This window comes from Delphinus delphis, chromosome 2, assembly GCF_949987515.2.
Source record: "Delphinus delphis chromosome 2, mDelDel1.2, whole genome shotgun sequence".
NCBI lineage: Eukaryota > Metazoa > Chordata > Mammalia > Artiodactyla > Delphinidae > Delphinus > Delphinus delphis.
The window spans coordinates 92455007-92468832 of NC_082684.1; the positions used below are offsets into that span (position 1 = coordinate 92455007).

General features: G+C 37.3%; 1 protein-coding gene across 7 annotated transcripts in view; it reads left to right on the top strand.

The window, feature by feature from the left end:
• Positions 1 to 13826, top strand: part of GALK2 (galactokinase 2) — a 137315-nt gene that overhangs the window by 27232 nt on the left and 96257 nt on the right. For 5 of the 7 annotated variants that reach the window (XM_060005212.1, XM_060005211.1, XM_060005214.1 and 2 more), the window contains 4 exons: positions 3559 to 3682; positions 3969 to 4016; positions 7682 to 7772; positions 10569 to 10715. In XM_060005212.1, the coding sequence (XP_059861195.1) occupies positions 3559 to 3682; positions 3969 to 4016; positions 7682 to 7772; positions 10569 to 10715 (410 nt within the window). The remainder of the gene's footprint in view (positions 1 to 3558; positions 3683 to 3968; positions 4017 to 7681; positions 7773 to 10568; positions 10716 to 13826) is intronic. The other 2 variants (XM_060005210.1, XM_060005209.1) reach the window with 2 other exon arrangements.

A 13826-nucleotide genomic window follows, 5' to 3' on the forward strand; every position in this document is an offset into this window, starting at 1 on the left:
AGTGTTTCCTTAATTTCTCTTTCAGATTTTTCATCATTAGTGTATAGGAATGCAAGAGATTTCTGTGCATTAATTTTGTATCCTGCTACTTTACCAAATTCATTGATTAGCTCTAGTAGTTTTCTGGTAGCATCTTTAGGATTCTCTATGTATAGTACCATGTCATCTGCAAACAGTGACAGTTTTACTTCTCCTTTTCCAATTTGGATTCCTTTTATTTCTTTTTCTTCTCTGATTGTTGTGGATAAAACTTCCAACACTGTGTTGAATAATAGTGGTGAGAGTGGGCAACCTTGTCTTGTTCATGATCTTAGTGGAAATAGTTTCAGTTTTTCACCATTGGGAATGATGTTGACTGTGAGTTTGTCATATATGGCCTTTATTATGTTGAGGTAAGTTCCCTCTGTGCCTGCTTTCTGGAGGGTTTTTATTATAAATCAGTGTTGAATTTTGTTGAAAGCCTTTTCTGCATCTGTTGAGATGATCATATGTTTTTTGTCCTTCAGTTTGTTAATATGGTGTATCACATTGATTGATTTGCATATATTGAAGAATCCTTGCATTCCTGGAATAAACCCCATTTGATCATGGTGTATGATCCTTTTAATGTGCTGTTGGATTATGTTTGCTAGTATTTTGTTGAGGATTTTTGCATTTATGTTCATCAGTGATATTGGCCTATAGTTTTCTTTTTTTGTGACATCTTTGTCTGATTTTGCTAGTATTTTGTTGAGGATTTTTGCATTTATGTTCATCAGTGATATTGGCCTATAGTTTTCTTTTTTTGTGACATCTTTGTCTGATTTTGGTATCAGGGTGATTGTGGCCTCGTAGAATTAGTTTGAGAGTGTTCCTCTCTTTGCTATATTTTGGGAGAGTTTGGGAAGGATTGGTGTTAGTGCTTCTCTGAATGTTTGACAGAATTCACCTGGGAAGCCATCTGGTCCTGGACTTTTGTTTGTTGGAAGATTTTTAATCAGTTTCAATTTCAGTGCTTATGATTGGTCTGTTTATATTTTCTATTTCTTCCTGGTTCAGTCTCAGAAGGTTGTGCTTTTCTAAGAATTTGTTCATCTCTTCCAGGTTGTCCATTTTATTGGCATATAGTTGCTTGTAGTGTAATCCCTCATGATTCTTTGTATTTCTGCAGTGTCCGTTGTTACTTCTCCTTTTTCATTTCTGATTCTATTGATTTGAATCTTCTCCCTTTTTTTTCTTGATGAGTCTGGCTAATGGTTTATCAATTTTGTTATCTTCTCAAAGAACCAGCTTTTAGTTTTATTTATCTTTGCTGTTGTTTCCTTCATTTCTTTTTTTTCTTTTTTTTTTTTTTTTGCCGTACGTGGGCCTCTCACCACTGTGCCTCTCCCACTGTGGAGCACAGGCTCCAGACGCACAGGCCCAGCGGCCATGGCTCATGGGCCCAGCTGCTCTACGGCACGTGGGATCCTCCTGGACTGGGGCACGAACCCGCATCCCCCGCATCAGCAGGCAGACTCTCAACCACTGCGCCACCAGAGAAGCCCTGCTTCATTTCTTTTTCATTTATTTCTGATCTGATGTTTATGATTTCTTTCCTTCTGCTAACTTTGGGGTTTTTTTGTTCTTCTTTTTCTAATTGCTTTAGGTGTAAGGTTAGGTTGTTTATTTGAGGTGTTTCTTGTTTCTTGAAGTAGGATTGTATTGCTATAAACTTCCCTCTTAGAACTGCTTTTGCTGCCTCCCATAGGTTTTGGGTCATTGTGTTTTCATTGTCCTTTGTTTCTAGGTATTTCTTGATTTCCTCTTTGATTTCAGTTCTGCTAATTTAAATATGTGTTTTCATGTTCATCGCAGCTCTATTTACAATAGCCCGGAGATGGAAACAACCTAAGTGCCCATCATCGGATGAATGGATAAAGAAGATGTGGCACATTTATACAATGGAATATTACTCAGCCATAAAAAGAAACGAAATTGAGCTATTTGTAATGAGGTGGATAGACCTAGAGTCTGTCATACACAGTGAAGTAAGTCAGAAAGAAAAAGACAAATACAGTATGCTAACACATATATATGGAATTTAAGAAAAAAAAAAATGTCATGAAGAACCTAGGGGTAAGGCAGGAATAAAGACGCAGACCTCCTAGAGAACGGACTTGAGGTTATGGGGAGGGGGAAGGGTGAGCTGTGACGGGGCGAGAGAGAGTCATGGACATATACACACTAACAAACGTAGTAAGGTAGATAGCTAGTGGGAAGCAGCCGCATGGCACAGGGATATTGGCTCGGTGCTCTGTGACAGCCTGGAGGGGTGGGATAGGGAGGGTGGGAGGGAGGGAGACGCAAGAGGGAAGAGATATGGGAACATATGTATATGTATAACTGATTCACTTTGTTATAAAGCAGAAACTAACACACCATTGTAAAGTAATTATACCCCAATAAAGATGTTAAAAAAAAAAAAATAAATAAATATGTGTTTTCTACTTGTGAGCCACTGTTTTATTTTATTGTCTTTTTGAGGGAAGTTTGGGAGAGAGACGACTTTGAAAACCACTTCTCCATCTGTCATTGTCAATCCATTAAAAAAAAACAACCCTAATTTCTTATTTTAAAGGACACATCAATATAGAAACAAAAGACTTGCTACTTGTAATAATATGTAGAATAATATTTATTTAAAAATGTATTTAGGCAGTTGAATTGTCTTTTATTCATTTTATGTTTCTTAGTTGCTCAGTGTCTGCCATGGAACAATCACATATACAAACCTGTCCTGGCGAAATATGAGTGAGATTGCTTAGCCCGTCTTTCTTGAATTGTTGTTTTGTTTTTAAATCTGATGAATAACAACCTTCAGTTTAAATGGTAATTTGGAGAAAACATTGTGGTATAATAGGCAAAAAAAATTCCTGCTCGTGATATATAGAGGAATTAGAATGAAAAGGAGAAGAGAATAGTTTGTTTTCTAAATTTGCTTATTATATATAAAATGGTGCAGGTTAAATTTTTTTCTAGCTTTTTCTTTATCCTAGCTATGTCTAGCACATTTAACACAGCTAATCAGTGCCAAGCTAATTTGTTCGGCATTTGGTTAGGCCACAAAGATAAATAAAGACTTCACCTTTACTGAGTTCATTGGCTAGTAAGGAAAAGAGTGGGACTCACGTAATGTTATTATAAGTGAGAGGGTGCTAATGGCTTCCATTGTTCATATTTTAAAAGTTAATACAAATGAGCAACAGAGAAAGGAGACAATGCATTTCTTGATGCTCCACATAACTAGTCACTAAACATAAATATTCAAAGATGATTATTATGAGTTAGAAAGTAGAAAAAATTGTGAATATTTAAAGAAGTTGAAAAATTAACAGAAACTAATAACTAATATATAATACTTATTCTAGCAAAAGTTCCTGGCTCAGATGTTAGTGAGAGAAAGCAAATTGTGTTACTTTCTGCCCTTAGTATTTTTATTTTATGTTAAATCCTGCCTTGTGGTCATTTTTCTTGTATGTCAACTTACTTGAGATTCATATGCTAGCAATGATAAAAAATGCTTTCTCTTTATTCTAGGAGAGCATATAGATTACTGTGGATATTCTGTTCTTCCTATGGCTGTAGAACAAGATATGTTAATAGCTGTGGAACCTGTGAAAACACACATTCTCCAGCTGGCCAATACCAATCCCTTGTACCCGTGAGTACTTAGAATTGCTACTGTGTGTAATGGTGTGTGTGTGTGTGTGTGTGTGTGTGTGTGTGTGTGTGTGTGTGTGTGAGTCTATGTGTGTTTGTATTTGTACCCTAATGAATTCTTTAGGAGATAACAAATTTATAATAAATCACTTAATTTATTGATAATTTGTATCTGACTTCCAAAAGAATCTAAATTTCCCTATTTAATATTTGTTCATTTTGTTCATTTACTCATTTATTTAAGAAACATTTACTGAAGACTTACTCTGTGTCTGACATTGTTTTAGGTACTGGGTCAAAGAAAAGATGAAAATAACTCTGTCTTTGCCCAGAAGGTATTTATCATCTTTTGAGGTTAACTATCTCTAGTAAAGTCAGGGCTGGGGCCTTTCTTATATTACTAGGGCTCCCTCTAATTCTCTCATCATAGCATCTTAACATGCCGTATTGTCATTATCTGCTTACTTGCCTGTATCCCCCAGTAGATTGTAAGCTCTGTGACTTCAGGTTCTGTTGCCTCTCCAATGCTCTACTCTCAGTGTCAAACATAGTGTCTGGAACATAATAGATGTATGTTTCTAGTACATATGCTTTATCAAGTTAAGGACATACTTTTTTGTTTTTAATTCTTGGTTTGTTAAGATTAAAAAAAATCATTAATGGGTATTGGATTTTATTAAATGTCTAGTCAGCATTGAAGATCAGTTTAAAAAATATTACAAATTACACCAATGGATTTTCTTTTTAAAAAAAATTTATTTTTTTATACAGCAGGTTCTTAATAGTTATCCATTTTATACATATTAATGTATACATGTCAATCCCAATCTCCCAATTCATCCCCCCGCCCCCCGCCCCTCCCCCCACCCCACCCTCCACTTTCCCTCACCAATGGATTTTCTAATGTTGAACTGTCTTTGCATTCCTGGGATAAGGCCTACTCGCTTATAATATATTATGATGGATTTGATTTGTTAATTATAAAAAAAGATCTTGGCATATAATTGCTACATTATATTTTTGGCTTATTGTTCATTGGACAGTTTGCCAGCAATAATATTCATTCATTCAGCAAGTATTTTATGTGTGTCTATACCAAGTTGTGCAAGGTAATAGAAATTCCTGACTTTTGTATGAAACTTATTGTAAAAGATCTTTTTTCTATTTATTTTGCATGATTGAGAATATATCTTATGTACATTTCAGACCCTTTAAAGAAAACCTTACATTATCTCAAATATAATTTTGTGTCATTTTAAACCTTTAAAACTGGGTCCCATAATTTGTCATATTGATTTACTCAGATTCATTTAACATTCCCACCATGGTGCATGTGGGAATTCCATTTTTTTTCACAAAAGCAGAGCCTGCAACAGACTTGGAAGGAGGTGTTTGGGAAATGATCCCAGGAGCAGTATTAAAAAAGGATGGAGACTGAGTTAGGGAAGCAGAGGTGAATTATCAAAGCAGGTAGCTCCTGCTGTAGGTAAGGGGCTTCATTCCACCTGAACCCCTAGGAAGAATGCAGCATGCCTCCCAGAATTGTCCACATATTGTCTAGCATGCATTGCATAATTTCTTTATTCATCATTGATGGACATTTAGATCATTTCCAGCTTTTGGCTATTATGAATAATTCCGCTGTGAATATTTGTATACAAATCTATGTGTGGACACATGTTTCATTTGGTAAATAGCCAGGAGTGGACTGTCGGGTTATCTTTTTAAGAATTTGCCTGTTTTCCAAAGTGGTTGTATAATTTTACATTCCTACCACCAGTGTATGAGAGTTCCAGTTGCTTCACATCTTTGCTAACATGTCTTTTTAAATTATATCCACTCTCATAAATGTGTATTAGCATCACGTTGTGGTTTTTAAGCTATGTTTCTAATTCTGAAGGGGCTGGCACTTTTTAGCTTTTGCTTTGATGTTTCTCATCTAACTTCCTACATTTGTGCAAATTCCCTCCTCTACTTTTCCTAGTATACCACCACCCCTGTCCCCTGACTCGTTCCTGGTTTTCTTTTCTTTGTGGTGACTTCCAAGATCTGCTTATCTAGGAACAGAACTCATTCAGTTTTGCTAACATAATCTTTTCTACTTTCCAAATTCTGTGACTTCTTGTTGACTCTAGGCAGTAAATTTTAACTCCTGTGGGTGATACTAAAGTGCTTGTGAGCTGGAGTCAGACTGTGTGTGTCCCTGGAGAGTCACTAAACCTCTCTGAGCCTCCAGGAAAGGCTCCCCTTTCCACCCTAGTGTGCTGACTATAGAAATTGCTGTGTGGTCAGGCTGTTCTCTTGCTCTCTGTACATCCACTGCTCCACCAGTCCCTGCTTCACCTGTACCCTAATTATAGAGCTTAATCAGTTACTACCCCTGTGCTTGCCCCCTACCCCAGCTGCTGGTTTCCTTGGTAACTGATGAGCCAGCCTGACCTCAATTCCACTTATAAATGGTAGCTTCCTTCTCCCCAAGTAGCAAAGATTGCTGCCATGTCTTGCCTTCTGTCTGCCGTACACAATGGGGTGTTGCTCCAGGATGTTTTGCTGCAGACCTGTAAGATGCCCTATCCAATAAACCATTGATGTCTCTGTCACTGTCTCCATCCTCTTTTTTCGGTCTCAAGGCTGGGCAACTACAAGGTTTGCAGGCCTGCGGGGTGCAGCCCAAAAGATGCCCTCTTGGCCTTGCATCCCACCTCATATTACACACCATCACATGACAGTGGTATGTGATCATGATTTGTGTTCATGCTGTCTCGGCTAGATTACATATGCTTAAAAGATAAGCCCGTTGCCTTTTACCTTTATATTCCTGTGAATGCCTTGCACACTTAAGTGGTCATTCAGTATTTTTCTTAGGACATGATATGTCCATGTTATTAAGATAATGCATGGAAGGCACCTACCACAGTGACTGTCACATAGTAGATATTTAGTAAACTATATGAAGAGCACTCAGTCAATATGGGGAATGTTACTTATTTCCTCACATTTAAATTGGTTCCCCCCCATTTCACATATTTTGTCCTTTGGCTGATTTAGACGCTTACTGTCTTTCATTTTGAAATAACTTTTGACTTTGAAGGAAGTCACAAAAATAGTATAAAGAATTCCCACATGTCAACTGATGTGTCCTCAGGGCATCATATCAAGGAGGCACATGATTGATGTTCCTTTAACTGTTGTTAATTTTGATCATTTGGTTGAGTTGTCTGCCAGATTACCATAAAGTTACTATTTTTTTTCCCTTTGCAGTTAGTATCTGGTGGGGAAGTACTTCAAATTTATATAAATATCTTGTTTCTCATCAAATTTTTACTCAGTAATTTTAGCATCCTTTGATGATTCTTTCCTGAAACAATTATGGAGTTTGCCAAATAATGATTTTTCAATTTCCGTCATTTCTTCTATTAGTTGACATTTTGCTCTGAGGAATAGCTTTCCCTTCTTCTTCATTTAGCTATTTATTCATTTGTTATTTTATATCAGTGTAGATTCATGGAATCTTATTTTATTCAATGAGTTATGATCCATTAGAATCATTATTTGTTTTGTTTGTTCCTTCTTAAACTGTGCAGATGTAAAATCTGATGGGTGGTAGAAAGTGTGGGGAAAGGAGGCTTTGAGTACTTCTGTTCTAGTAAGAGGTGTGCCAAACAGCAGGCCCAAAGGATAAGCATTTATGTGGTTTACAGCAGCTTAATAAGGACCATCATGAAATAAAAAGTGGGTAGATTATACTAAAATATATTGGGTCCTCTCCCTTTCAGGAAATAAAAAGGGTCAGTTGAAAGTAGTTTAGTTATTAAGGTCACTACAACTTCTCTTAATTTTTAGCAGCTGGAGATGTTTGTTGTTTTTGTGAAGTACGAATATGGGAAGTAAATGGAAAGTGAAATTTCAGTGTCATTGTCTTGGCACAAGATGGCAGCAGTTAGCCATCGATTCTGTAGCGTAAAGCCTCTAGAATTAACGGTGTCATTTGCTTTTGCAGGGACTTCAGTACTAGTGCTAATAACATCCAGATTGACAAAACCAAGCCTCTGTGGCACAACTATTTCTTATGTGGATTTAAAGGAATTCAGGTAAATCCGTTTATCAGGCACCTACTAGCAGTTGAGGTTATGATGTGTATTATATCAAGACATTTTATTTACTCTATCATTTTTGTCTCCTTTCAAGGCTAACTGATGTTTCTGTTCTATTTTGCTAAATAATGTATTTCAGGGAATTGGGTAGATGTGACTGTTTCTGGGTGGTGTTCATAGGGGGCTGTAGTGACTGTTCATAAGGCAGGTGCAGGTGCATCTGACAGACACCTTTCTAGTTTTCAAATCTTTGTTCAAATTTTCTTTCGAAAGATACATTCTAGTAATATTATTTACATTTTGTTCTAGGGATGTATAGGTGTATATTGTAATACGATTTAGAGCTGGACAGCCCTGGGTTTGAATCTGGGCTCTACCCTGCTGTGTTGATTTAACTTCTTAAGCCTCAGATTTGTTATCTGTGAAAGGATGTTATTATTATCCCAACAAAGAATTGTTGCAAGGATTACACAGTGCTTGACACATAGTAGGCACTAAATAAATGGAAACTTGGTATTGTTTTCTGATGTATAGTCCTGTACTCTAATTTCTGATGTATAGTCCTGTACTCTAATTATCATTGTTCTGGTCTTAGACTTCCTTCCTTCCTTCCTTTCTTCCTTCCTTCCTACCCCCCCCTTCCTTTCTTTCTCCCAGACACATGGTAATAACTTACAGGAAAAGTTATTGGCAGGTTTTAAATCTTCAAATCATTTGGCTTGTCACATGCATTAGTGAGAATTACAGTATTTGGAAGCATTTGCTTGGCAAATGCAATTTCATATTCCTTATAGCAACATGCCTTTTGTAGCATATGGATAAAGTGACCTAAAGAACAAATGTTGCTTTGTGTTGTATTTGAGAATTTCAGGTCTTACAGCTTTCCTTTTCGATTTGACAACTTATGTGCAAAAGCAGGTCTGTTTAATAAATGTTTGGCAGAGAAGTAATTTAAATGTTAGCCTGTTAAGAATCCTTCAAATTCAAATACTAGAAAGTTCCAGAGGATAATCTGTTTATATTAAATTGAACATGTTATCCTTTTGGGATAGCGCTATTACTGAATTTGGCAAAACCCATTTGCATTTTGAATCTGTTGTACATTTTAATTTAAACATTGCGTGATAAGTTTGTAAGTATGATTCACATTCAAGACACCCTGTGGATCAGTTCATGGTTAAATATGTAGCGTTCTCCAAGGATTTTTTTTTAAACCAGCTGTCGGATGTTCTGTACGAAAGGGCATTGGCAACAGCAGTATTTTAGTTTATAATTTGTTTGTATTTCTGGAAAGGAAATTTTTAGGTGGTTTGAAATCAAGAAGAGAAGTACATCCAACCGAATCTCTTCTTTTGTGGTGGATGAGTTTTGCCAGGTTAGGGGAAAAAAGACAAAAAAAATAAAAAGGAAAAAAACAGTCTTTTATTTGCAGAGTTTTGTTGTTACTTTGGCTATTCTAACTAGTTTATTGAAGTTTCTCTGAAGAATAATATGTATGATGGAATGCATAATTATGTAATATAATAGTATTTTTACTTTGGTCTTGAGCCGTTTGAGTAATTTGTAAACATGATGGTACTTTTTCTTGAGGAAGAGATGACCTTGAATTTATTTATTATTATTTTTTTTTGCGGTACGCGGGCCTCTCACTGTTGTGGCCTCTCCCGTTGCGGAGCACAGGCTCCGGACGCGCAGCCTCAGCAGCCATGGCTCACGAGCCTAGCCGCTCCGCGGCATGTGGGATCCTCCAGACCAGGGCACGAACCCATGTCCCCTGCGTCGGCAGGCGGACTCCAAACCACTGCGCCACCAGGGAAGCCCTGAATTTACTTTAATTTTTTGATTTTTTGAATTTGTTTTTAATCCTAAACTACAAAGGATATGATATGATATCATCCTAAGTGTCCTCATCCTAGGTATTCATCTAAGTATCCTAGAGCTTTCCATCTTGAGATCAGAGTCTGATTATTTCTTTGGACTTTCCTATTTGTAGAAATAGAATTTCCCTGCTTTGTTTAGAGTCTGCATTCTCATTTGTGGCTGAATTCTAATTTGGCTGTCTTGAAAGCTACCATATGGCTAATTTGTATCTATAAACCCTAGTAAAAATCTGGATTTCCTCATATAGCTGACTTACATTAAATCACAGTGACAGTATGCTGGCCCGGGTTTCTGACCACAGTGAGAAGTTCTCAACCAGAAATCAGAGACCTGGATCCTACTTCCAGCTCCCTATATGTGATCTTGAGAAAGTCTCTTAATCTGCTGGTGCCTAGGTTTTTCCATAAGTAAAACAGAACTGAGAAAGTTTGGAAGGTCCTCTGAAGAAAAGTATTCCATAAACTACTCCATAGAAACAAACCACGGCTGAGTGTTAGACTTTTACAATGACAGAGTGTTGGGATGTGCTACACAGAGATTTAACCTGCCTCACTAATAGTTGTGTATTTCTTGTCTTGCTACTTGAATTATAATTGCTTAATATTTTTCCATATTTGTTCAAATCAATTAATATTCATGAAAAAGATCATTCAAAGCAATTTTAGGAAATCGATCAGTAGCTTTTTGTTCAACAAAGTAAAAATTAATCTTCAGATTATAGTGCCCTGTGGCCAAGAGCCATTAAATAAAATGTCATGTATGGACTCGGCTAGATTGAGTTGCACAAGTTGTTTCTATAAGTAGCATAATAAGTCCATTGATAGACTTTTGCTCTCTGAGGAATGAAAGAACTTTCCGCTACTCCTTGAATCCAACCAAAGTTACTAGTGCTATTTTTCCTTCTATTCTTAGGAACACTTTGGTCTTAGTGACTTGACTGGAATGAATTGCTTGGTCGATGGAAACATCCCACCGAGTTCTGGCCTCTCCAGCTCCAGTGCTTTGGTCTGTTGTGCTGGCTTGGTGACACTCACAGTGCTGGGCATGAACCTATCCAAGGTAACCAATTTGAATGAGTTAGCCTGACAGAACCCGTTCTTTCTAAAGTATTAGCATCCGAATCTCAAAATTAGAACACCTTTCTTTAATTGAAAAATTTTGTCTTACCTGAAAGGACTGCACACGTGGGCATGCATTGTAACTTAAGTTCTGCTTGTGATAAACCACAAGGTAGTTGGTACCTTCCAAAGAGTAAGCAAACACGTGAAGAGCTGTATCAAAATGCTCTTAGATTAACTAGGGAGATTGAATGCATGGTTATCTTTTTAGATCACCTCATTAACAAATTAGCTTTAGAGAAAGAAATTCTAGACTTCATAATTGGGCCTACTTATTTTCACCCAGAACCTTCAGGTAAATACTTGACAAGCAGTGGGTAAAAAGGGTAAAGACCAGGAAATAAAGGAACTGAACAGCATATCTGTTTATGCCAGCAGCTTAGTCACTGAAACAGACTTTTAAAAAAATTGTTGCACTGCAAAGAAGAAATACTTATTTAAAGAAGACATAAATCCTACAATAGGTCAGAAAGCCTCAACTTTACAAGTTCACATAAATCTCTGACTGCAGTTCAGAGCAGGTGTGCTCAGCTTTAATTAATGTTTTGGAGTTCTGGTTCAAATAAAATATTATCATAGGTCCTTTTTTTATCTCATGTATATACACTACCAAGTTTACAGATGGTTTAGGAATATAGCTTGGGCATCGGGCAGATCAAGAGAAAGTCAGCCACATGCTTTAGTCTTCAGACTGCTTAAACTTTCACTTTGAAAATTTTGTATGTAAGAGAAAAGAGAAAAATGAAGGAGAAAGCAAAGGCTCAGATAGAATTCTCTTTAGCTGTCATGTGTAACTATACAGGAATTAGTCCTTTGTAAGCAATGGCTCATTTGGAGGTAGGGTACCTTATTTGTTGTTATTTGTTTTTTGAGAGGAGAGAAAGTAAGGGAAAATAAGTCCTTATGTAAAATCTGCTTCCACTGGCACTGTGTTTAATCCGATGGTTTATTTGTTTATTCATTTGTTCATCATTCAGCTCTTACTTATCTAGTGACAACTTTGTGCCAGCTAATGTTCAAGGCATTGGTGATATAATAGGTATAGTTTTAACCCTCATAGTACTTATGATCTAAAGAGGGGAATAGAGACATGTCAATAGGCAACAGTAAGAGAGTGTGATAAGTGGATAAGTCGTGTGCTATGGGAGCAGATCTAATCCACATTTAGAGAACATAGGACATCTAAACTGAGACAGGGATTAATAGATATTAGTCAAGAAATACTGACAGCATGATAACACTGATAACATTGGATAGGCATGTTTCAGGCGGAGGAAATATCATGTGAAAATATCTAGAGTAAGAGTGATCATGGCTTGTTGGAGGAAATATAAGAGGCTCAATTTAGCTGAAGCTAAATTTGAATGACAGGGTAGGAGACCAGATGCTGGGCCTTGTAAACCAGTGTTGAGGAATTTGGGCTTTATCTGGATAGCAGTTTGTAAAACCATTGTAGCTTTCAGGAAGAGGATAACACAATCATATCTGTATTTTAAAAAGACCACCCTGGCTGTATTATAAAATTTAGATTTGAGGGTAACTGTATTAGCAGTAGAGAGATGCCACTTCTAGGGAAGTGGCAGTGATAATGGGGAGAGAATTAGATGATAGATTTAAGGTACATCTCAGACAGAATCAATAGGATTCGATTGTTGATTGGATGTGGGACAGCAAAGAGTCAAGGATTATACCCTGGTCTCTGGCTTGGTGTGCTTCAGTGGGATAAGGAATATAGATGAAAAAATAGGTTTTAGCGGAAGGCAAAATGTTGAGTATGAGGAGTATGTGGGCACACTGATGGAGTTATACTGTTTATTTACAAACAATATCTCTGAAAGCCAGGAGTAATATTTGGACTTGAGGTGGTCCATTTGAGAGTCATTAGTATATAATTGTTTTTTTTTTTTTGCGGTACACGGGCCTTTCACTGTACGGCCTCTCCCGCCGCGGAGGACAGGCTCCGGACGCACAGGCCCAGCGGCCATGGCTCATGGGCCCAGCCGCTCTGCGGCATGTGGGATCCTCCTGGACCGGGGCACGAACCTGCGTTCCCTGCGTCGGCAGGCAGACTCTCAACCACTGCGCCACCAGGGAAGTCCTATAATTGATTTTTGAAGCCATAGGAGTGGAGGAGAACATCCAGTGGAAGAATGTAGACACAAAGTTAAGGAAGAATAAGACAAGTTCCACAAGCATGAACATTTGAGGGATGGACAGAGGAAGAGATGTCTACCTGAAGAGACTGAGGAGTAATCAGATAGGAGGAAAACTAGAAAGGATGGGCAACAGCAAAGACAAAAGAATATTTCATGAAAGGAGTAGCAGTGGTGTCAGATGCTGCTGAGAGGTTAAGTAAGATGAGGATAAGAAATATCCATTGATTTCAGCATCAAAGAAGTTGAAGAAAACTTTGGCAAAAGCAGTTTAAAATAGGAATGGATTGAAGGGTTTATGAGAGGTGAGAAAGTAGAAAATTTCAGTGATACAAGAAGTCTAGATATGCCTGGAAAAAGAGATAATCTGGTGTTTGTGGTTGGGGCTGAGGTCAAGGAATTCATTTCTTTTTAAAGGGAGGATTGGTGAGATTTATTTTTTGCATTTTTCTGGCTTTCTGATGGTAGAATATTTAAGGGAAAAGAAGAAAAGATAAAGAAAAAGAAACATTGAACCTTTGGAATTAATTCTGGCTGTCTCTGTGTTTCAAAGTCAAAAATAGCAAATGTATTGGATATAAAAACAGACACATAGATCAATGGAACAGAATAGAGAGCCCAGAAAAAAACCCATGCATATACAGTCAATTAATTTACAACAGAGGAGCCAAGAATACATAATGGGTAAAGGACAGTGTCTACAGTAAATGGTGTTGGAAAAACTGGATGTCACATGCAGAAGAACAAAACTGGACCACTGTCCTATACCATACACAAAAATTAACTCAAAATGCATTAAAGAGGTGAATGTAAGACCTGAAACCATAACCAGAAGAAAACATAGGTGGTAATCTCCTTGACATTGGTCTTGGTGGTGATTTTTTTGGATTTGACAGCAA